The sequence below is a fragment of the Aethalodelphis obliquidens genome, unplaced genomic scaffold, assembly GCF_003676395.1.
Source record: "Aethalodelphis obliquidens isolate GAN/ISIS:26980383/991018 unplaced genomic scaffold, ASM367639v1 scaffold1, whole genome shotgun sequence".
In the NCBI taxonomy this organism is placed as follows: Eukaryota; Metazoa; Chordata; class Mammalia; order Artiodactyla; family Delphinidae; genus Aethalodelphis; species Aethalodelphis obliquidens.
Genome location: NW_020837945.1, coordinates 67,910,242 through 67,932,249, shown reverse-complemented (window position 1 = coordinate 67,932,249; position 22,008 = coordinate 67,910,242). Strand labels below are relative to the sequence as shown.

Here is a 22,008-nt window from a genome sequence, read left to right as displayed (position 1 = left end):
AAAGTACAATAGGGCTTCCCTGGTGGCGCAGTGGTTGAGAGTCCGCCTGCCGATGCAGGGGACATGGGTTTGTGCCCCGGTCCGGGAAGATCCCACATGCCGCGGAGCGGCTGGGCCCGTGAGCCATGGCCGCTGAGCCTGCGCGTCCGGAGCCTGTGCTCCGCAACGGGAGAGGCCACAACAGTGAGAGGCCCGCGTACCGCAAAAAAAAAAAAGAAAAAGTACAGTTATATCCAGAGGGAAAAATGTTCAGAGATGGGTAGCATTACTAGGGCAGGGGAAGTGCACACCATATGGCAGGTTATAGGAATCAGCAGGGAGCAAGGACAAAGTTAGAGGCCGGTCAGAGTTCAGAGGTCATGAGTTCTGGAGTAAGAAACTCCGTTTCCCAAATAAGTGGTGAGGACTCCAGAGCTGTCTTCCTTACTCCTGCCTCTGCCAAAGATTTAGGGAACATGTTTCTCTGCGGGGTTACTAGCAACTTGAGTCAGGCAGCAAACATTTATTAAGCACCAACTGTTCACCAGGCTCTGTGTTGTCAAAAATAATAGCCTTATTCCCTTTATTACCAAGGTTGCTCAGTCTCTGTCCTGGCCACTCCTCTGGCCATGGTGCAGGGAGGTTAACGGAGGTCTCTAATTTTCCATAACCAAAGCCTTCCTCCCACCCGACCACCCTTCACATTAAGGTTTTACTTTTAGGGTAGGGATCAAAGAGCAAACAGACAAAACTGAGGGACTACCCGAGAGATGGCAATAAAAGGAGGATCCACTGACAGCTGGTACTTCAGCTGAACAACACAGAAGATGATTTCAGATCCACAGAACTCCACCCCTCTAGCCTCCACAAAGATGACACGAGAATGAGGCACACTACCTCTGCAGCAAGATTACACAGATCTTCCAGAAAATGTAACACTCCAGAAATGACAGACCAGCAGATTCTTACTCTTACACAAAGCACTTCTTTTTTTTTTTTTTCTGGCTGTTCAGCCAGGATTTTAGTTCCCCAACCGCAGGATCAAACCTGTGCCCCCTGCAGTGGAAGCGCTCGGAGTCCTAACCCCTGTACCGCCAGGGAATTCCCCACAAACCACTTCTTGAGATGAAACAGTTTTAAAGGTGTTTTTACATAAGGATTTAGATTAGAATTTACTCTGCTTCTTCAACTGTGCCTTTTGCAAGCTTGGCTCAACTTATCCTTCCAATACTCTTCTTACTCAATTCCTTTATCCTTCAGCTCCTGTTTGACGCGTTTCAGATAGCCAGGATCAGGGTAGCCATACCTGCAGAAGAAAAAGGCCCTTAGCTTCATCACAGATGGTTTTAAAGAATCTGTACAGTAGGTCCCTGGCATTAGCCTTCAGTGTTGCAAGTATTCACAAGCAATCCTGAAGGCTGATTTGTAAGTGCGCTGCTGTGAGTCATTTCGCTAGTGAGCAGGCCTAGCTGTCTGCCCAGGATCTGCATTCCAACAAGACTTTAATTTTCAGCTCATGGTAAGCAATGACTCTTATAAAGTTATAATATACTATATTTTTAGGGACGGTAATCATTTTGCTACAGGAAGATTTTCAAATTTGGGAAATTAAGTCTTAAGATGTATTCCCTTTTGAATATTAAGGGTCTGAGGTATTCTATCTGAATTTCATAAACAGCAATTGGATTGCCCATAATACAACTTCCATCCCCATTAAGTAAGACTTTTTCTAGAGTTCTGTTAGCCAAGTGAATTTAGGATCTCTATGGACTCATGGGAGGGGAGGGTAGAAGAAAGGGTGATCTTAAAAGAAGACGAAGTAAATAACATTCCTAGGATCTACCCTTCAAATAGACATGAAACCCCAAATTAAATCACCTTAGATACCATTCATCTTGGATTCTGAAGATCTGCTGCCCACTGATGCAAAATTTATTAACTGTATGACGCTTTGTGGTTGGGAGGGTAGAAGGTCATAGGAAGCAATCTTTCTGTCTTTGAGATTATCACCCCAGATGAGCATCTGTCAAAACACTGCATCCAATCCCACTGCTAGAAACTGTCTCCTTGCAGTCACATCCTCAAATTGCCATGTTTTACGACCTCTAAATTCTGTTTAGCAGCCATTCTGTTTCAAAAGCTTCTCACCTTTCTGGTCCCCCACACCTGGACGTTTTGTGGTGGATATCATTCCACGTAATGACATCTGAGACTCCTAATACTCGAGAGTCTCCCACTGTGAAAATCAGTTTTTGGTCAAAGGCCCTACGAAGCAGCCGCAAAACCTCTCTTCCTTCCTCGTTATCAGGCAAGTATGCAGTTCGATATATTCCAGAAAATCTCTTTCCTGGGTTTGGGTGCTCTTTCTATATGAAGGCAAGAAAATGTCACATGAAAACATTGTGTCAGAATTTTACTAGATGTGTAGATGTGTTCATATGCATATAGAACAAACAAAAATCAACAAAAGTATTCAAGGTTTGCTCACGTTCCCCATATAATTCATATTTCTCCTCTTTCCCCAAGTTCATGCTGGGAACACTATCCACCTTCCCGACTTCCCCCACTCCAGCGCACAATCACCACCCACCCTTTCTCTGCCTTAACAGACACAAAAGATACCTAAATTATAAGTAAACACTGTTACCGTTATCAGCATTTAAAATCCTTGCATATGACCATGGAGGTAACTACCTGGGAAATCCACTGTCTAATTGGTAACAGAACAGTCCCCGTGGCTCTGGTGATCCCAGCACACTGGAAAGAAACCCATGGACCTCAGAAACACTTACTGTTTGTACGCCTCCTTCGATTCTGTAAATAATCACAATGGTGCCATGGGATTCATAACCTGGAAGTGAGTCTCTTTTGAAAATGACGTTCATGTTTCCGTCTGGCTGATTCCCTTTCTGGACACCATAGGAAGTCTGGCACAAAGGACAGACTGGCTTATATGACAAGGCTTTCTTGATACAAGGGCTGCAGAAATCATGCTTGCACTTTGGGAGCACTTGTCTGTTACTAATGGTGTTCAAACAGATGGTACATATGTCCTTTTCCTTGTCCACTTCTGACGCCTCAGAACTGGTAGAGCGCTGCGATGTTGGTGAAGCTGTTTTTGAATCATTACTATCCGTGTCCGTGGGTGTTTCATTCCATTTCTCTCTAGCTAATGGAGACGTTCCGCCTCTGTTTAAGACATACTGTTTTGCCTTTGTAAGGTGATTTGGCAACCCAGTCAAAGTCACTGACTCCTGATTTAGCACAAAGTCTACACCTGGATGCCTTTTTCGAAAGTCATCAGAGAACTTGGTCCCATGTAAGTGCTTTCTCTCCTTGCCCAAAAGTTTCAGCCAAAGAACTTCTCTCATAATCTGACCTGAGACATGTTGATAGGCATCAATGAAACTTGAATACGCATGCACAGATAGATCTAACTCCTTGGTTTTAGGTTCAAATAGAATGTAGGTTTTCTGACTTGTTTCCAAAACCTTACTTTGAGTGTCGTACTTCTTCTCGATCTGTGATATCTCCTGGAGTAACTCTGCTTCTAAAAGCTTATAGTGAGCAGTGTCAACCTCAATTCCATTCATCATGTGCTTGGGAGTCGATATTTTCACAGGTGCCTCGACAAGACTTTCAGAGATTTCTGAGGCAAGAAAACGTTTGGCAGCTGCAATGTCATATGTGGTCCCAAGGAGAGTTAATTCTCCTCCTTTCTCCTTTATAAGGAGCCTTGTAAACTGGTGACTTAATTCCTGTCTGATTTTGTGTGCCTGCTTACTGTCTGCCAGGGTAACACATTCCTGCTTCAGAGTCTTCACACGCTTCTGAAATTCTCTGACAAAAGACTCGCAAGCTGCTTCGAGGTTACCTGATTGACTTGAGGTGATGTCTAAACAGACCATATTCGGAGAACTCTTCTGAGTTTTAATTTTTATACCAAACATTTTCTCTATTGAGTATATTTTATCAGGGCAGGTGTATGTGAAGTATTCAAAGAAAGCCAAGGGAACTTCAAAACGGTTGCTTTTTTCTTCCGACATGGTTTTTGGTTCAGAGGGAGAAACACAGCTGTTCCCGTCCTGCTGATGGAGTGGCTCCCTCTCTGTTGTCAAAGGGGAAGATTCTCGTTTCTGCTCCTTTTCCAGGAGTTGTTCACTCAAGAAGCCATGTATTTTTTCAATGTCTCTGAAGTCACCACGCACTTTCTCAATTCCTTCATGGCCCTTCACTCGCTCGACACTGGGGCAGAGAATGGCGATGTGTTCCCTCTGCTCTTTAGAGAACAGGTGACAGTTCAGTTCAGCTGTGACAGTAAGAAAGATCTGAAATTTTAAAAGGGAACAAATAAAATCTATTAGACATCCAGGTCTACGCTCCTCTCAGGAGAATGTCTAGAGACTAGAGAAATAACCGCTGTGACTTCTTTCCAATCCTTTTTGCAAAGCATGCAATGTATTACAACCCAGAGGCACCCAGCCCTGTCTGTATATTAGAATGGCCTGGGGAGGAAAAAAAAAAAAAAAAAAAAACACCCAAGGCCCAAGCACATCTCCAGAGATTCTGATGTAAATGTAGAGCCCGGGCACTAACATTTTAAAAAGTTCCATGGACAGGAAGTCCGGATTCTAGAGCTACCACTCTTGCTTTGACCTTGGGGAGTAGGGCAGAGGGAAGGCACTTTGTTCGACTTTCTGGGTAAATTGCTGTGTCTCTCACTGAAGAGTGTGAGCCTGGGAGGGAGCCATAAATCTGAGGATGATGTTTTTTCCTATTATTGTTTTTTCTCTTCTGCCCTCGTCCTTCTTTCTTTTTTTCTCTTTTTAAAAAACAAAACAAAACTAACCCCCTAACTGTATGCAGTGTTGCTGGGCCCTCTAAACCCTGGCCTTTAGAAGCTCAAGTATAAGACAAACACCAGATTAGGTGAAAAAGGACAGAGGCAAATTGAATGTAATATAAAAGCAAGATTTCTAATGTTTTGTTCTCCCTCGAGGTCTTTGCACAAGCTATTTCCTCTGCATATAACATCCTTCCTCTAGATCTTCAAAATGTTTCCTGAATCCAGCCACTTCTCACACCTCCATCAGGACCACCGGAGTCCAAACCATTGTCACCTTGCGCCTGGCTCACTGCAACCCCTCCTAACTGGACTCTGACCTTCCACTTCAGCCTCTTCCTAGATTCTGTTCTCCACACAGCAGCCAGAGTGATCCTGCAGAAATGTGAATCAGATCACTCTATTCCCCTGCTTAAAACCATCTAAGGAATCTCCTAACATTTAAGTTAAAATCCAAAGTCCTAACCTTCATCCCTCAAAGACCTGACTTCTAGGTACCTCTCCAAGTTCCTCTCTCACTCTCTCTCTCGCTCTCTGCCCTCCAGCCACGCTTATCTCTCTCTTTAAAGCTCTTGGGCTCAGGATGTGAGCTCCTGTCTGGATGTGTGTGGGGAGGGGGGGAGGGGGGGTGTCAACTTTACACTTGTTTTTTTCCCCTCTGCCTAGAACCTTCTTCCCCTAGAAATCCACTTAGCTAGCTCCCTTACTTCATTTGTGTCTCTACTCAGAGGTCACCTCATTTGAGAGGTTTTTCCTGATATCCTATTTAAAATAGTAGTCCTGTTACTATCACTTATCCTGCTTTATTCTTCTTCCTAGCAGATATTTATCACTGGCAGATATTTTATTCCGTATCTATATGTTTACTATTATTGTCTGGTTCCCTCACTAGAATGTTAAGGTCCCTGAGGGCAGGGTCTGCTGTGCTCCTGGCTGATCTCCAGCTCCTGTGACAGTGCCTGGCACACAGTAGGCAGTTGATTTGTCCAATGACTCTGCATGGCTGGCCCCTGCTCATCATTCAAGTCTCAGGCCAAATGTCACCTCCTCAGAGACTCTGACTTCTGGTCGGAAATAACACAGATTCCTTCTCCTTCCTTGCCCTGGCCCTGTCAAGCTCTAAGGCGAAACCCCATTATATTTTCTCCTTAGCACGTATCACTCTCTGAAATGGTTTTATTTATTTTGTTTTCTTGCTTATTGTCTTTCTATGTACCTCTCCCCAGCAGGGACCTGTCTGTTGTGTTCACCTCTGTGTCCCAATGTCTACAACAGTGCCAGGCTCATAATGAATCCTCAGCAAATGGTCCTTGGACTGGAGAGTTAGCTGCAGGAACATACCTAGCTCCTTCAATACTCACCTTCTGGACACAGGAATCCACAGTGCTAGAAATGTCCTTTTCATTTGAATGCTTCTCACCAGGGCTGGCCCCTTTTTGTGACTGTGTCAAAGAAGACATCCTGGTGTTCTCTGCTGCATTGTCATTGGGTTCCAGGAATATAGTCACAGGTTTGTTGTCAACCACAATTTGGTGCTTTCCTTTCTTCAACACTCCCTCCTTACCTTCAGTGGAGACATTAAATACATACATACACATAGAAATGGGAGCAATTTCAAATAATCCTCTTACTCATGCATCTGTACCTTGCCCCAACAACCCTCCCAGTAAGGGCTGCTCCTTGCATATCCTGGAATGGTGGGTTGGTGATAAGGTGAGGGAGCTATTCAAAACTCTAAAGTAGGCAGCTTAAGTTCTACTGTAGAAAGGAAAGCTTAAGGATAATGGAATAGCGTCCACTCATTAAAAGTCATGTTCCTGAAACTGTTGCCAGTTCCCCATTTCCCTGACACTCATTATGAGTTAAGTGAAAACAGCAGGAATCAGAAGTGTAGACTCAGTTTTAGAACTACTATGTGTTTATTGACATTCAGAGGAAAAGGCTGGGAGGAAATATATCAAAATGTTCACATTGTTTCTCTCCAGGTGGTTTTCTTTATTCTTTTCTCCCTTTTCCCTAGCGAGCATATATAACTTTTAGAATTCTCAAAAACAAATCAGTGGAATAATTATGTAAAACATAGAAGTGAAATTCCTAAGTGACAAGGGCTGACAGGCGTCTGGGGGTGGCAAGCGTGTTCTGAGAGCTGAGACATAGGAGTCACGGCGAGGAGACTGCGAAGTATCAACTTTAAGGCACAGTCGGTCCAGGTCAGAGACTGGGCACTTGTGAGCTCTGTCCTACTCTCTGGGTTTGCGCCTCTTGCCAGCAGGACCCCCAGGTTCCTGTCCCCCACCAGACTTTCTCCCGCCCTCTCTCCTAGGTCAGCTTGAACTGGGTCTGCATGGAGCCCCCCACCCCTCCCCTCTTCCCAAGGACGGTGGTTGCCCCCCAGCCCGGGCCCGCAGCTCACTCGCCCTATGCACGAACTGCACCCGGAAGGTGTCCGAGTTGGGGTCGTTGCGGTCCCAGGCCTGCACGATGCACTCCCCGCCGCCCGACTCCCGGCTCTGGAAGTACTTTTCCAGCTTCCATGGTAGGCGGGTGCCGGGATGCGACACCCGCACGAGCAGCGGGGACGGCGGGCAGAGGTTCGAAGCCATGGCTCTCCGCATGGGGATGACGCCGCGACTGGCGACGCCGCTGTGCCGGGCACTGGCAGGGGTGCGTCGGGCCCCGCCGCCCTGGAGCGCAAAGTTTCAGTTTCGCTTTCCCGGAGATCTCTCTCGGTTCCCGGCAGAGCCGCACCCGCCTCTCTTCTCTGCCCTCCCTGCCGCGGACTGCTGGGTGAGTAGGTCGCGTCCCCTGTTCCCGGGGCGATGGGGCGCCGAGGCGCCCGGGTCTCCTCTCCTGTGGACTCGGGCGGGGAACGGGCCGGGGTGAAGCGGTCGAGAGACGCGCCCAGGGCCAAGCCTCCCCTGGTGAGGATGGAGGCTGGGCAGATGCTCAAGTCAAAGAAAGTTTCTCCTGAGTTTTTGATTCCTTTTAACTCCTACTGTTGTTACTATTATTTGCAGCTGAAATGTAATTCATATTCTGAATTCAGGTTAAACTTACCTACATTTTAAAAAAATTTGGATTTGTTCACCTGCGTTGTGACACATCACATGTTACCTTCTCTAACGCTATGCTTTAGACTGGCTCTTGGGGCTTTTCTGCTCTCATTTCTCGATTTGGCCAATACTGAAATGCATGCTGTGCCCTGTGTACTAGGGAATAAAGGTGAAAGGGGAGGCACCTGACCTCACCGGCTGGTAAGGTGAGGTAGACTTGTGACTAAAAAAGCAAAATCTCTTGAAGGCCTTGATAGGAAGTTTGAAGAAGAATCTTAAAAGAGAGAAGGAGAGGGAGGGATGGGGAGCATCAAAAGCACAGAGACCACTGCATCTGAAGCACAGAGGGGACACTGAGGCCTTGGGAAGCCGTGATGAGTAAGGGAGATGACAGAGGAAGGGTCTAGACCAGTGCTGTCCGATAGAAATATAATGTGAGCTACATATTAATTTTAAAATTTTTGGTAGCTATAATTTTTAAATTACAAACAGGTGAAATTAATTTTATGTTATTTAGCTCACTATATCCTAAATTAACCATTTAGGCATGTAATCAATGTTAAAAACTTATTAATGACATATTTTACATCCTTTTTTGTCATCCTGAGTCGTTGCAATCCAGTGTTTATCTCACATTTACATCACCTTTCCGTTGTGATTAGCCACATTTCAAGTGCTCAAGAGCTACGTGTGGCTAATGACCCACACTGGACAGCACAGTTCTAGACAGTGAGAAGTCTTCAAGATCGGTTAACGAGATATGGAAGGCTCGTAGGCAGGGCAAGCAGCAGAGTGACGTGTCAGATGTGCATTTTAGAAAGCTGGTGTTGACAATCATGTGAAGGACACATTTCCATGCAGGGATGAATGGAGGTGGAGAGGCCAGAGGTAAGGTTTTTTTGCACGTGGCTGGTAAGACTGGAAATGGGTGAGTCTTTATGAAGAGCAATTTGGCAGTGCTATCAGAATTACGATTGCATATACATCCCTATTCTGCAGTTCCACTTCTAGGAATTTGTCCCTTTTATTGATTAGCACCTCTGTGAAGTGACCTATGTACTAAGTTGTTCTTTACAGCCTTTTTTATAATAGTAAAAGATTAGAGGGCTTCCCTGGTGGCGCAGTGGTTCAGGGTCCGCCTGCCGATGCCGGGGAAGCGGGTTCGTGCCCCGGTCCGGGAGGATCCCACGTGCCGCGGAGCGGCTGGGCCCCCCCGTGAGCCATGGCCGCTGAGCCTGCGTGTCCGGAGCCTGTGCTCCGCGACGGGAGGGGCCGCGGCAGTGAGAGGCCCGCGTACCGCAAAAAAAAAAAGATTAAAAACTCCTTGTGTCCATAAAAGAGGGTACTGGCAGTTGAATAACTTATAGTGCATCTATGCAATGGAATGCAATGAGCAGTAGAAAGAAGGAAGACCCTCTCTATGTGCCAACATGGAAAGATCTCTAGAATACATTAAATGGAAAACGGAAGATGCAGAGCAGTGTGTATAACATGCTACCTTTTGAGGATGGGCACAGGCTCTGAAGAGCACTCTGACCAAGGTGAAGTCCCAGAGCTTCCTCCCCATGAAGGCAAAGACCCAGAGGTGAAGGAGAGTTTGGAGAACATCGAGTAGTTTCGCAGCACTGTAGTTCCGCCGGAGCATTGGGTATGTAATGGGGAGGCTGGGAAACGGATATGGCAAAGAGACCCTTGAATGCCAGGCTGAAGAGCTTGAGCTTTACCACAGGTGATGGAGTCTGCTGAAGGTTTTGAGCAGAGAGTGCTTTTCAAATAAATGCCTTCTTTGTGAGGAAAAAAAGATGCTTTTGTGTAAAAATGCTTCTGGAAGGACACAGGAGAAGCTAATAACAGTGATTGCCTCTGGGAAGGGAATTTAGTGAGGGGAGTAGGAGGGAGCCTTTTATAGTTTCAAAATTTGAACAATTCAAACAATAAAACATAAAATTAAGTACATTTAAATGTTTAAAAAGAATGTATTGCCATAGCTCAGGCAAGGGCCCCTGAGGCCCTGAAGTGAAGTGGTAACAATGGGCAAGGAGGGTTGGGCCGTATCTGAAAGTGATTTAGGTGGACAAGACCCAGTGATGAGTTGAATATGGGACAGAAGAGAAGATTCTAGATTTCTGACTTGAGTGGATGAATGGTGTATCATTTACCAAGCTGTGGAATCTAGGAGATAAAGCATGGATTTTGGAGGGGGTTGGGTGAGGGTAGGTAGCGGTGCGGAGAGTGGAAATGAGGAGACTATGGGTCCAGTTTTGCAAAGGCTGTGTTTGAGGGGACTATGGGACGTTCAGGTAGTCTTGAAAAGTGAGGCTTAGGAGAGCCTAGAGATACAGATGTGGGAGTCATATTTGCATCTGGTGAGTTGAAGTCGTGAGAGTGGATGAGATCACCCTTTGAGGGTGTACAGAATGAGCTGAGATGTGCCTCTTGACAAAATCCTGGGACAGTTGACTGAGGCTGAATCCAGGGGAAAGGTCTGTAAAGGCAAAGTGAGAGGTAACAAAAGAACCAAGGGAAGATGGTATAGGAGAAGCCAAAAAGCAGAGGTTCAGGAATCAGAGAATGAAATGAAGAATGAAACTATAGAGAGAGGTCAAATAAAGATTAGGACAGAAGAGAGTCCACTGGGGTTAGCCACGTGGAAGACACTGCGAGCAGTTTCAGAGGAGGCTGGGGATGAGCTGGGAGTCAGACTGCAGTGGGCTGAGCAGACAGGTGGATGGAGAGTCAGCTCCTTCATGCTGCCCATGAAGAGAAAGGAACATAGTAGGAACCAGTGATGGAAAGCTGGGAAGGCTTTTGTTACTATTGTTGTTAAAATAAAATAGAAGAGATTGAATGTTTTGGACAATACGCTCCTTGTTTTTAATTTCTTTGGGGTTAAAAGAGTGTCATCTGCCACTGTCAAGTCTATCCCAGAGCCCTTGAAGCCTGGTCTGAACAAGAGTATACCGAGAGAAAACCATAATTCAAAAACAACACATGCACCCTATGTTCATATCAGCACTATTTACAATAGCCAGGACATGGAAGCAACCTAAATGTCCATCAACAGAGGAACGGAAAAGAAGATGTGGTACCTATATACAATGGAATATTACTCAGCCATAAAAAGGAACAAAATTGGGTCATTTGTAGAGACGTGGATGGATCCAGAGAGTGTCATACAGAATGAATTAAGTCAGAAAGAGAAAAGCAAATATCGTATCATAAAGCATATATGTGGAATCTAGAAAAATGGTATAGATGATCTTATTTGCAAAGCAGAAATAGAGACATAGACATAGAGAACAAATGTATGGACACCAAGGGGGGAAGGGGTGGGGAGGGAGGGCTTGGGAGACTGGGATTGACACATATACATTATTGATACCATGTATAAAATAGACGGTTTCTGGGAACATACTGTATAGCACAGGGAACCCTACCTAATATACTGTGGTAACCTAAATGGGAGGGAAATACAAAAGGGAGGGGATATCTGTATGTGTATGGCTGATTCATTCCGTTGTGCAGTGGAGGCTAACAGAACATTGTAAAGCAACCATACTCCAATAAAAATTAATAATGAGAAAAAAAGAAAACAAGTGCAACATCATCTAAAGAAAAACCCACTGGAAGCCCACAGTGGGAGCAGATGCGGCAGTTTTCCTTCTTTTTTGAAAACAGCAGTGCCCTCTGGAGGCAAGAATGTGTCTTCTCCCTGCATTTTTGGATTATACTTGGACTTGCAGCTTTTCCTGACACGTAAGAATAATCCTCCTGCCAATGCAGGTCACACGGGTTCGAGCCCTGGTCCAGAAAAATCCCACATGCTGCGGAGCAACTAAGCCCGTGAGCCACAACTACTGAACCTGCACTCTAGAGCCCATGAGCCACAACTACTGACCCCAGATGCCTAGAGCCCGTGCTCCGCAACAAGAGAAGCCACTGCATTGAGAAGCCCGCACACCACAACGAAGAGTAGCCACTGCTGGCCGCAACTAGAGAGCCTGTGCGCAGCAATGAAGAACCAACAAAGCCAAAAATAAAATAAATAAATATTACCAAAAAAAAAAAGAAAGAATGATGGTGCTCTGATGCTGTAGAGAGTCGCACAAAATTTTCCTATTGTAGAGGCATCAGAAATCATTTCAGAGGCCTAGAGGCAACTATGTGGAAACAAGTGTGGGCAACGGTGTCTTTAAGCATTTTTATTATTATTCTCCTCAAAATTCACAGTCTTTCATTCCTACCTGTTAGAAGGAAAAATTATTAAAATATGTTTTCCCACGGTCTCTGATTTTTATCCAGACAATCCCCTTTCTAATTCGATCAGAGATATTTATCACAAACTCAGGAACGTATGTCCTCCACAGGCATAAGCACAGTTCCCTCTCTTTGGACACCCTTCAGGGGTCTTCACTTACCCATAGGCTGGTTTTTTCCTCATTGCTCTTTGAATGCTGTGCTTAGTTTTACCATTTGGTATCATCATCCTCTTCTAAATATGTAAAAGCCTGCTTCGTCCTTTAAGGCCTGGCTCTAGCCTCACCTTCCTCATAAAGCTTTCCCTGCTGTAGCCCATACAGTTATTTCCCTTCTTTGAATCTCTCCGTAAAGGATAGAGGGTAAACAGTAACAAGAGCAGCAAAAGCAATGTGTGCATCTTCACCAAGTGAAATTAAAAATCACTCAAGGGCTTCCCTGGTGGCGCAGTGGTTGAGAGTCCGCCTGCTGATGCAGGGGACGCGGGTTCGTGCCCTTGTCTGGGAAGATCCCACATACCGCGGAGCGGCTGGGCTCCTGAGCCATGGCCACTGAGCCTGCGCGTCCAGAGCCTGTGCTCCGCAACGGGAGAGGCCACAACAGTGAGAGGCCCGCATACCGCAAAAAAAAAAAAAAAAAAAAAAAAAAAATCACTCAAGATCAGAAATCTTGTTTAGTCTTCCTGTTGTGTATTCTCACCAAATTCCCTAAGATGCTCATCATATTACATCCTTCTGTTCATTCCTAGAAGGAGGCCGCCACATTTGGGAAAGAGAAAACAGAGTAAACATTGAAAGACCCCAGAGACCTGGAGGATGGACTTTTCCAAGGTAAAAAGCATAAATGTATATAAGTAATAAACTTCGATCAGCACGTGAATAGTTCTTCCTGTAACAGCAAAAAATCTGGGGTCTTCATTTATAACTGGTATACTTATTTGGTTTTACTCTCCCAGTAAAAGTTTTCTCTTTGCCCCATGCGAGAGATGGGGACTCAGAATATGCTAGTATAATCAACAGAGTCAACGTGAGGATGGGTGATTTTTAAAAAAATGTCGCCTCAGTATCATTTTTATTCTCTCTACTCATTCAACAATTCTACTTTTGCAGCACGCGGGGAGGAGGAGGGTGGAGGAGGAATAAAAATAAGGGACTAGGGAAAAGGCACCTCATTTGTTTATCCTGAAAATTCCACATTCAGGCTTGTATCATGAAATAAGCAATTGAAAGTGGTAGATGGGGAGGTATAGCTGATGAGGCTCATGTCCCCATGTTGTTCTGTCTAGAGAAACCCCACAAACCTTTGGAGATTGGATCCTGTCCGAGAGTTTTGGGTCATTTTGGTCTGTGACCTTTGAGCCTTTTCAGGTGGTAATCTCCAGCCCTTCATCCCATCCAGAATTAAAAGTGCATTGGCCTCTAGGGAAGCGGGGTAGAGTCAGTGTTGGCTGGAACATTTAGTATTTCAGGTATTTCAGGCACACTGATTAAACAAACAAACGTCTTCCCCTTCCCCCTCAAACCCAGTGTTCTTAGGAAGGTTTCTGTTGCTTTGTGTTTATGAAGCGGTATTTGTTATCAGTAATCTGTAAATCATTCGGTCTCAATTTTTTTGAAACCACTCTCACTTTTCACAGGGTGTCGGAGCAGCAGCTTACAATGAGAAATCAGGTAGGATCACCTCACTCCCACTCTTGTCTCAGAAAATCTTTGCTCATATCTTTCCTCAGTGGAGAAAGGGGAATACAGAGGAGACTATCTCCCCCCACAGATGCTCAGGTGCGTGACTGCAGGACCTTGTGGGGACCGGGCATATGCCTCAGAAGGGGGACTGCTTCGGAAGCAACGTGGCACCAGCAGATGTGTTCCCTTAGGGCTCCCGTTGATCTTATCCTTTGCCCACAAGATGTGAGACCCTTCTGACCACAGCCCTAGAACTGAAACTGTTGATAAGAGGTGACCCACTGATTGTCTCCTTGCTCAACAAGGCTTGTAAGAGCCAAAACGGGGGCTTCCCTGGTGGCGCAGTGGTTGAGAGTCCGCCTGCCAATGCAGGGGACGTGGGTTCATGCCCTGGTCCGGGAAGATCCCATGTGCCGCGGAGCAGCTGGGCCCGTGAGCCATGGTCGCTGAGCCTGCGCGTCCGGAGCCTGTGCTCCGCAACGGGAGAGGCCACGGCAGTGAGAGGCCCACATACCGCAAAAAAAAAAAAAAAAAAGAAAGGAGCCAAAACGGAACCTGCCTAAACTTGGGTGGCCCACTTGAGATTTTCAACCAAAGCACAAGCCTGTTGGCTCGGACTATTCATGTGCTGCTGTTTTTAGGTGATTGTAATTGAGGTCACCAGAGGTCTTTCTAGGTGGCTCAGATTAGAAATGGGAATTGAAGTAAAAAATAATTACTACACTATAATCTGTTTTAGGGAACACATTTTTTTCACATCTCTGAAGTAAGGCTACTCTCTACCCACTGATAGGTTTAGTTGGCATCGTTTTTCCTTTCTCAGTGGCATATAATAATGATGCCTTAGACCCCATGAAATACACTGGCACAGGTTGGGTTCTCCAGGACGCGGAAACTGAGATGGAGTTAGGAATGCAGAAGGTAAAAGGAAAAGAGAAGAAACTGGATTGGGCAGGTGGAACCATCAGACTGTAATGTAAACCTGGCGAAGCTCTGCCAGTCCGGGCTTCCCTGGTGGTGCGGTGGTTGAGAATCCGCCTGCCAATCCAGGGGACACGGGTTCGAACCCTGGTCTGCAAAGATCCCACATGCCGCGGAGCAGCTAAGCCTGTGCGCCACAACTACTGAGCCTGCGCTCTAGAGCCCGCGAGCCACAACTACTGAAGCCTGTGCGCCTAGAGCCCATGCTCTGCAACAAAAGGAGCCACTGCAGTGAGAAGCCTGCGTACCACAACGAAGAGTAACCCCTGCTCACCGCAACTAGAGAAAAGCCCACATGCAGCAACTAAGACCCAATGCAGCCAAAAATGAATTAATTAATTTAAAAAAAAAAGCTCTGCCAGTCTGAGGTTGCTCATTGGCGGAGTCCCACAATCGACATCAATGGCCTTGTTCAGCCATTGATGGGAGCCACCCTGAGAATAGCGTGACCTGGGTTGGAAGGCTGAGATGGGCCCTGAGGGGCTAACAACTGGAGGCTGTCAGCTAACCATACTGCCCCCTTCACTGAAGGGGGATCTGAGCAGCACATCATCTTGCTGCCACATGCAGTAAATAATTTTCAGCCAATCAGTTTTTATTTTTTTTTGGCAGTATGCGGGCCTCTCACTGTTGTGGCTTCTCCCGTTGTGGAGCACAGGCTCCAGACGCGCAGGCTCAGCGGCCATGGCTCACGGGCCCAGCCGCATCACAGCAGGTGGGATCTTCCCGGACCGGGGCAGGAACCTGCGTCCCCTGCATCGGCAGGCAGACTCTCAACCACTGCGCCACCAGGGAAGCCCAGCCAATCAGTTTTAATTCCACCAAAATCGCGCTACAAAACTAGAGTATGGTGGAGAATTGTTTACTGTCATATCGTCAGTGCTCCGCCCATGTGCTGGACTATGTCCCCAGGAGCATCCTCGACCAATGACTGATAAAAACTGGACAAATATCCCAGCTCCTTTACCCCTCTGGTGATATGATTCTGAGACACATGGTCTAAACTGTCCCCCTGTGGAGTTAAAGCTTCATTTGCTTTGTAACACCCCCTTTATTCATTTCTTTCCTTTCCCTGTCTCACTTTCCCACTCTCCTCTTCCCATCCCACACCCCTGGTGTTTTCTGGGATAACCTCCCAAATAAACTTACACTCAAACCTCCGCCTCAGAATCAGCTCCTAGGAGAACCCAAGCCAAGATACTGACAAAGGCTAATGAGTTATGAATAAAGCCTCCACATATTTTTGACTCATAAGTAAGTCCTTTCTAATACTTGTGCCTTAAGCATGGGTCTTCCCACACTTGCCATTTTTATGTAGATTTTTAAAATCTATGAGCCCTGATATGCACAATTTTAAACCACCATCATTGTATCATAGTAGCTACCACTTATTGAATATTTACTGTATGCCGGGCACACGACTAAGCACTTTATGGTGACTTACCATTGAAAACTCTTGGATATCTTTGGTCTAATTACAGGTCTAGGTGAGAGGGAGAATCAGGAAGGGGCCTAGAGGAAGCTTGTCTTTCTTCTTGCACAGAAGAAGCTCAGTCTCCTGGTGTGAAGTAGAATTACATCCTTTTCAAAGGGACGCTTGCTCATTTCTTTATTTTTTATCTTCTCTCCCTTTCCAGAGATTGATAATCTCAGAGAAAACTACAGTCGGCAAATTTCCATTAATCACAATGACTTCAAAATTTTAAAAAATAATGAGAGTCAGCTGTGGGAAGTCCTCCAGAAAAAATTTAGCTGTATCTTTACCCTAGTTTCTCCAGCCCAGGAAGGTAACAGTGAGTCTCTACAAGTCTTCAGAAAAATGCTGGTGCCCAGGCTAGAGTTATCTGTCTGGAAGGATGACCTCACCAGACATGTTGTTGACGTTGTGGTGAATGCAGCCAATGAAGACCTCATTCATGGGGGAGGCCTGGCCCAGGCCCTTGTGAAAGCTGGCGGCCTTGAAATCCAAGAGGAGAGCAGAAGATATGTTTCCTTATGTGGCAAAATTCCAACTGGTGACATAGCTATCACAGGAGCAGGGAAGCTTCCCTGCAAACTCATTATCCATGCTGTTGGGCCTCGGTGGGGGTTAATGGATACACAGGAATGTATCGATAAACTGCGTAGAGCCATTATAAATATTTTGGATTTTGTCAATCGTAATGGGTGCCCTGAGACAGTAGCTATTCCAGCCCTGAGCTCTGGGATTTTCCAGTTCCCTCTGGATTTGTGTACACAAGTCATTGTGGAAACTATCAAGCATTATTTCCAAAACATGCAACTAACCAGTAATTTGAAAGAAATTCACCTGGTAAGCAATGAGGACCCTACTGTTGCTGCCTTTAAAACCGTTTCAGAAGCCATCCTAGGGAGGAACGAGCTGGGGTCCCGGGTGAGTCAAGAAGCCACCGACCTTTTCAATACTATGGTTGTGAACAACCTGACTCTCCAGATTGTCCAGGGCCACATTGAAATGCAGGAAGTAAGTCTTTGTTTTATTCTCTTGCACTCCCAAAGAGTATCCCTGAACTGTTTGTTACCTATCAAGTATGTTTTGAGCATATACTATTTCAAACACGGTTTAGAAAGCATCTTCTTAAGTAAGGTTAAGAGTATGGATTTCATAGCCAGACCATTTGGATTTCAATACTAGCTTTGCCACTTACTAACTGGGTGACCTGAACCAAATTACTTTACGGTTTGATCCTCAGTTTCCTCATCCGTAAAATAAGGATAATAATAGCACTTATATCTTAGAGTTGGAATCAATACACATAAACTGCTTAGAATAAAACTTGGCATGTGGTATTTATAATTATTATTGCCATTATTCTTAGGCACCATGAGGAAATAGAACAATCTTTGATTCTGAGGAACTTAAAATCTATTTTATTCTTTTTATGTAAAAAGATTCTCTATTTGAAAAATCTCGTTAGGGAGACAAACCATCTGAACATTTCTAAAGCAACCTAGCAATAATAAACAAAAAAGTCTTAATACAAAGTGAATTCATATTTAAGAGTATATACATTTGTGACAAGAGTGGAGTGTAGTAGATCAAGAAGGATTACTTCAGAAGATGTGAGTTTTAAATTGGCAGGAGAAGAGGTCTGGGTGGTTAGAAAGACGGATCAGAGAGATACAGAGGAATTGACAGATCAAAAGTAGTAGGCTGGACCAGTCAGGAGACCTAAGCGGAGCTGTAAATCGTATTCTGAGTATATGGCTCTGTGCCAGGAGCTGTGGAGGATACAAAGTGTAACGTAGCATTTAGCCAGGGATCATAGGGCACAAAGGTGAGGACCCTGACAGGGAGGGGAGAGAGTCAGGGTAACAGTGAACCTAGGTATTTCTGAATTAGTGCAGCTTCTCTGCCAGGCAGGGAGTACCTCGAAGGTGGAAATCGTGGCTTGTTCATCTCTGTAGCCTTGGGGCTGGTCTCTGGGCATGCAGCTGGGTGTTCAACAAATTACCGATGAGTAACTGAAGGGGGCAGCAGGGAGCAAGGGTTGCAACAGAGGAAGAGAGAGAAAGAATATAAGGCTATATTCTCTATTCTTCCCCTGGATCTGACTCTCCTATGGACACAATCAAATAGACTTAATCACAAGTGAAAATATGCCATTTATTGCCTGCAAGACAATTAGAAAGAAGACTGCGGGGACCCCATGAGATGAAATATTCATTTGATATATCATTAATATGCCAATTTAAAATTAAAGTGGAAACATCCTGGTTGAGTAACTTATCCCTTTAACTAAAATTTTATTGTATTTAATTATTGCCAACACAAGGAACTTTAAAATTTGTAAAGGATGCCAATGCCCCCGACTTGCAAATTCTGATTTCACTTTCAAAGTGACACATTCATTAACGTCCATGAGAAGTACCGAAGTTACCCCCAAAGGGAGCCAAAGCCATCAGGATGAATTGGGGGATCTGGGGACCCCACCAAGAAGGAGGCCTATTTCCCACCAAAGACTTTTATGTCCCATTTGTGCTTTCTTTCACCATGTACTACTTACCTTAAAAAACACAAACTTTAGGGGATAGAAACTGCCTGAGAAATTTTATTTCCACTCTGTAAGACAAAATGAAAATTCACATAGAAACAGCAAAAAGTGATGACAGTGGGGCAGAGAGTGAAACCAGTTATGGATAAAGCTTAAAACAAATCATAGAGAATGCTGTGAATCTGGGATATTGGGGGTATAAGCCAGCAAGGGGCTGACAGATGTTTGCAATAAAACTTGTATCATCTACATACTTTACCTAATTTCTGACTAGGACAGACAGATTCATGGCAGTCAAATGATCACGCTTTGGAAATTTTATATCCATTATTAAGTGATATTTCTGTGGATTTAGGATTTTCAAATGTATTTTTCAAAGCTCTTCAGGGAAATAAAGATTTAAATTAGTCATTTAAAAGAAAGTAATTTAACACTGAATCTTGTTCATTTTTTTCCCTTTTCAGACGAATGTAATTGTTAATTCTGTATATACACATGGTGGTCTTAGAGCTACATCTGTGTCAAAATCAATTCTACAAGCAGCAGGAGATGAAATAGAAAGGGAATTTAGCCAAAATATGACTAAGACACCACTAGATTCCCAGTTGGTACTGGTCACAAAAGGATTTAAATTGCCCTGCAAATACGTATACCATGTGTTGTGGCCTTCAGGATATTCTGAACAAAAACTGGTAAGGTCAAAATAAATTTATCTTTCTGTATCTCCAGAGTCTATGTCGTCTGTTGAATTTCCATCCTGTCATTCCATTCATGAAATGTTATTGTCAAGTGGAATAATCCCCATTCTCTAGTACTCCTGTGAATACCTGAAATACTAAACAGGTATTGCTGTCACAAGTTATCTTAAGAAGTTTAATTTAAAATATCACCTAACCCATGTCTAAATTTTAAGTGGACCTACCGCAAATTGACACAGAAACATCAGGGCTCCCTCAGTCTGCACACTTGTTCACGTCAGCGCACCCAGTGACCCTGTAGGCCTTTTACTAGTGGGCCTGGGATTCAGCCTCTCCATATCTCCTGCCATCTGTTAAATTCCAGGAGTACCTGGATCTCCCTTCCAATACCATTCCAGTCAAATCTATCGCCTGTGGCGTCTGTGCCTGTGGTGGAGCTTAGCTTTCTGCCTGACTCTACAACTGAGGGACGTAAATTACATGCATTAAAGAATAGGGGGAACCTACTGACAAGTGGAGAGCGGGAAACTTAATCCCCTTTTCTAACTTTGTCTATCTTTATTTTGTCTCCATTTCTGGTCTTCTCTTGTTTAGAGAGCCCTCAAATCCCAAATTGGTCCTCCAGTCACTCTCTACCCCTCAGTTTACTACATTAGTAAAACCTTCCTACATTAGTATAACTAATATATATTAGTGTAATTAGTATATGTAATTAGTATAATATATATTAGTATAATGTAGGAAGGTTATTAGAAGGTTATAACCTTCCTACATTAGTATTCAGTTTGAATGTTGAAACATTGATGGAAGTGTAAATCTGCCAAAAATAAATTATGTAACAGATCTTAATGACATTAAATAAATGATGCTTACTTACTTTAACCTTTACCTCCTTTTATTAAAGCTCTTTATGTTGACCCAGAAGTGGCAGGTAAGTGGGGATAAACTGAAGGTTGGCTCTCTAACCTGGGGAGAAGGCTACATAAGCTGAGGGAAATCACGATGCTCAGACGTCCTGAATGGCACAAAATGGACCACTTTCTCAGCCCTTTCATTTCTCATCATCTAACCTTATAGCTATAATGGGTCCCCTATGGAGTGGTACCTTTCCTGTTCTCTGAGGAGGGATGGACATGGCCCTGAGGAATAGTGGAGGCTGGCATTGTAAAATACAGGCAGGATTAAGGGGTAAGTGAAGTCTTATTTTTGACTCAAGGCTGATGTTGAATTTGTGTTTTTCCTGCAGACATTGGAAACTGCAATGAAGAAATGCTTGGGAAAATGCCTTGAGCTAAATATAACTTCCATTTCCTTTCCTGCCCTTGGGACTGGAATCTCTGAAGCAGCAGAGATTATGTTTAATGAAGTTTTAATGTTTGCCAGACACCATTTGCAACAATTAACTGTAAAGTTTGTGATCTTCCCAAAAGAACAGCAGTTATATAAGGTAAGTTAATGTCTTAGAAATGTACTTCAGTTCGTTTGTTCATTCATTCACTCAACAACATCTGTTTAGTATCTCCAGAGTAAGACACGGGGCCTGTTAAGTGCTGTACAGCATGGTGATGGTCTAACTTGGTGAAATTTAATTTTTATACATTGCTCACTTCTGACCTAGTAAAGAATGTCATTGTACAAGCCATGTTAACCTCACTACCTAGCTTCTCTCTTGTCCTTTGTTGGCATTTATTCTTCCCTCTGCTCCTTAAAGGTAAGCAACCTCCTAGTTTTATGGGGTCCCCTACTCCTACCCCTTCTCTTTCCCACCTCCCAGGCTGTCTCCGTGTGGGTGGTTGCCATTTTCTCTCTCCCTACAAGGAAACAGACTTGTTCTATCTTGTTCTTTTCTGGAACAAGTGTAAAGGTTCTTATTCCTCTTGCTGCCTCACTAGACACAGGGAGGTTTGTAGTGTTTACTGATTTCCATTGCTGATGTCAAGCTATCCATGTTACATCACTGAAGAAGGAATTGGAAAGAGGTGTTCACAGTGGGGTCTCATGAGCCAGTGTAAGCCAGCTCCAGTACACCACTGTCTCATCCACAGCTGACCTGAAAGATTGGTGAATTACCCAATGAAGTAGCTTACCTTCTTGACAAAATTAAACATCCTGTCATTCGAATGAAGTTCACCAGTCCTCCCCCCACCCCCAGCAGAGGACTGTTACTGGGCCCAGATAGGTGCCCTGAGTACATCTCTGGACTGTCCGTAAAGCACCACATCCCTGTAAGAGGAATTAACCACAACTAGAAAAGAAGGCTCTCATTCTCTTCAACATACAAACAGAAATGTAAATGGCAGTTCAACAATACAGAAAAGATCAACCACAGTCTGAGGGCTCCCCCAGGGGCTAATAATAACAGTAGTTGCCATGAGTTGCATCAGCCAGATACTGTGCCAAGAAGAAGCTGTCTCTCTTCATTCTCCCCTCAGTCCCATGATGAAGCCACTATTGTCATCTCCATTTTACAAATGGGACCAGAGGTTAATATGTACACACCAA

General features: G+C 44.5%; 2 protein-coding genes across 5 annotated transcripts in view; one reads left to right on the top strand and one right to left on the bottom strand.

Moving 5' to 3' along the window:
- Positions 1 to 131: 131 nt before the first annotated feature.
- On the bottom strand, positions 132 to 7,497 carry DTX3L (deltex E3 ubiquitin ligase 3L). 2 transcript variants are annotated; one of them, XR_003432792.1, is made up of 5 exons: positions 7,236 to 7,497; positions 6,184 to 6,386; positions 2,772 to 4,307; positions 1,858 to 2,345; positions 132 to 1,285 (listed from the first exon to the last, which is right to left on the bottom strand). XR_003432792.1 is itself a non-coding variant. In XM_027106403.1 (5 exons), exons 1-5 carry the CDS (start codon positions 7,435 to 7,437, stop codon positions 1,216 to 1,218), a joined length of 2,229 nt encoding a protein of 742 aa, XP_026962204.1. In that variant the 5' UTR covers positions 7,438 to 7,495; the 3' UTR covers positions 132 to 1,215. The 2 variants fall into 2 exon arrangements, 1 of the variants encoding a protein (XP_026962204.1); XM_027106403.1 differs by having other exon boundaries at positions 2,128 to 2,345; positions 7,236 to 7,495.
- Positions 7,498 to 7,550: 53 nt separating this feature from the next.
- Positions 7,551 to 22,008, top strand: part of PARP9 (poly(ADP-ribose) polymerase family member 9) — a 32,295-nt gene continuing 17,837 nt past the window's right edge. Inside the window, exons 1-6 of one of the 3 annotated variants that reach the window (XM_027106389.1) lie at positions 7,551 to 7,609; positions 12,881 to 12,962; positions 13,769 to 13,802; positions 16,433 to 17,277; positions 19,273 to 19,500; positions 20,753 to 20,953. In XM_027106389.1, coding sequence (XP_026962190.1) covers positions 12,948 to 12,962; positions 13,769 to 13,802; positions 16,433 to 17,277; positions 19,273 to 19,500; positions 20,753 to 20,953 — 1,323 coding nt within the window. In that variant the 5' untranslated portion in view covers positions 7,551 to 7,609; positions 12,881 to 12,947. Of the gene's footprint in view, positions 7,610 to 12,795; positions 12,963 to 13,768; positions 13,911 to 16,432; positions 17,278 to 19,272; positions 19,501 to 20,752; positions 20,954 to 22,008 lie in introns of those variants that run through there. The other 2 variants (XM_027106375.1, XM_027106382.1) reach the window with 2 other exon arrangements.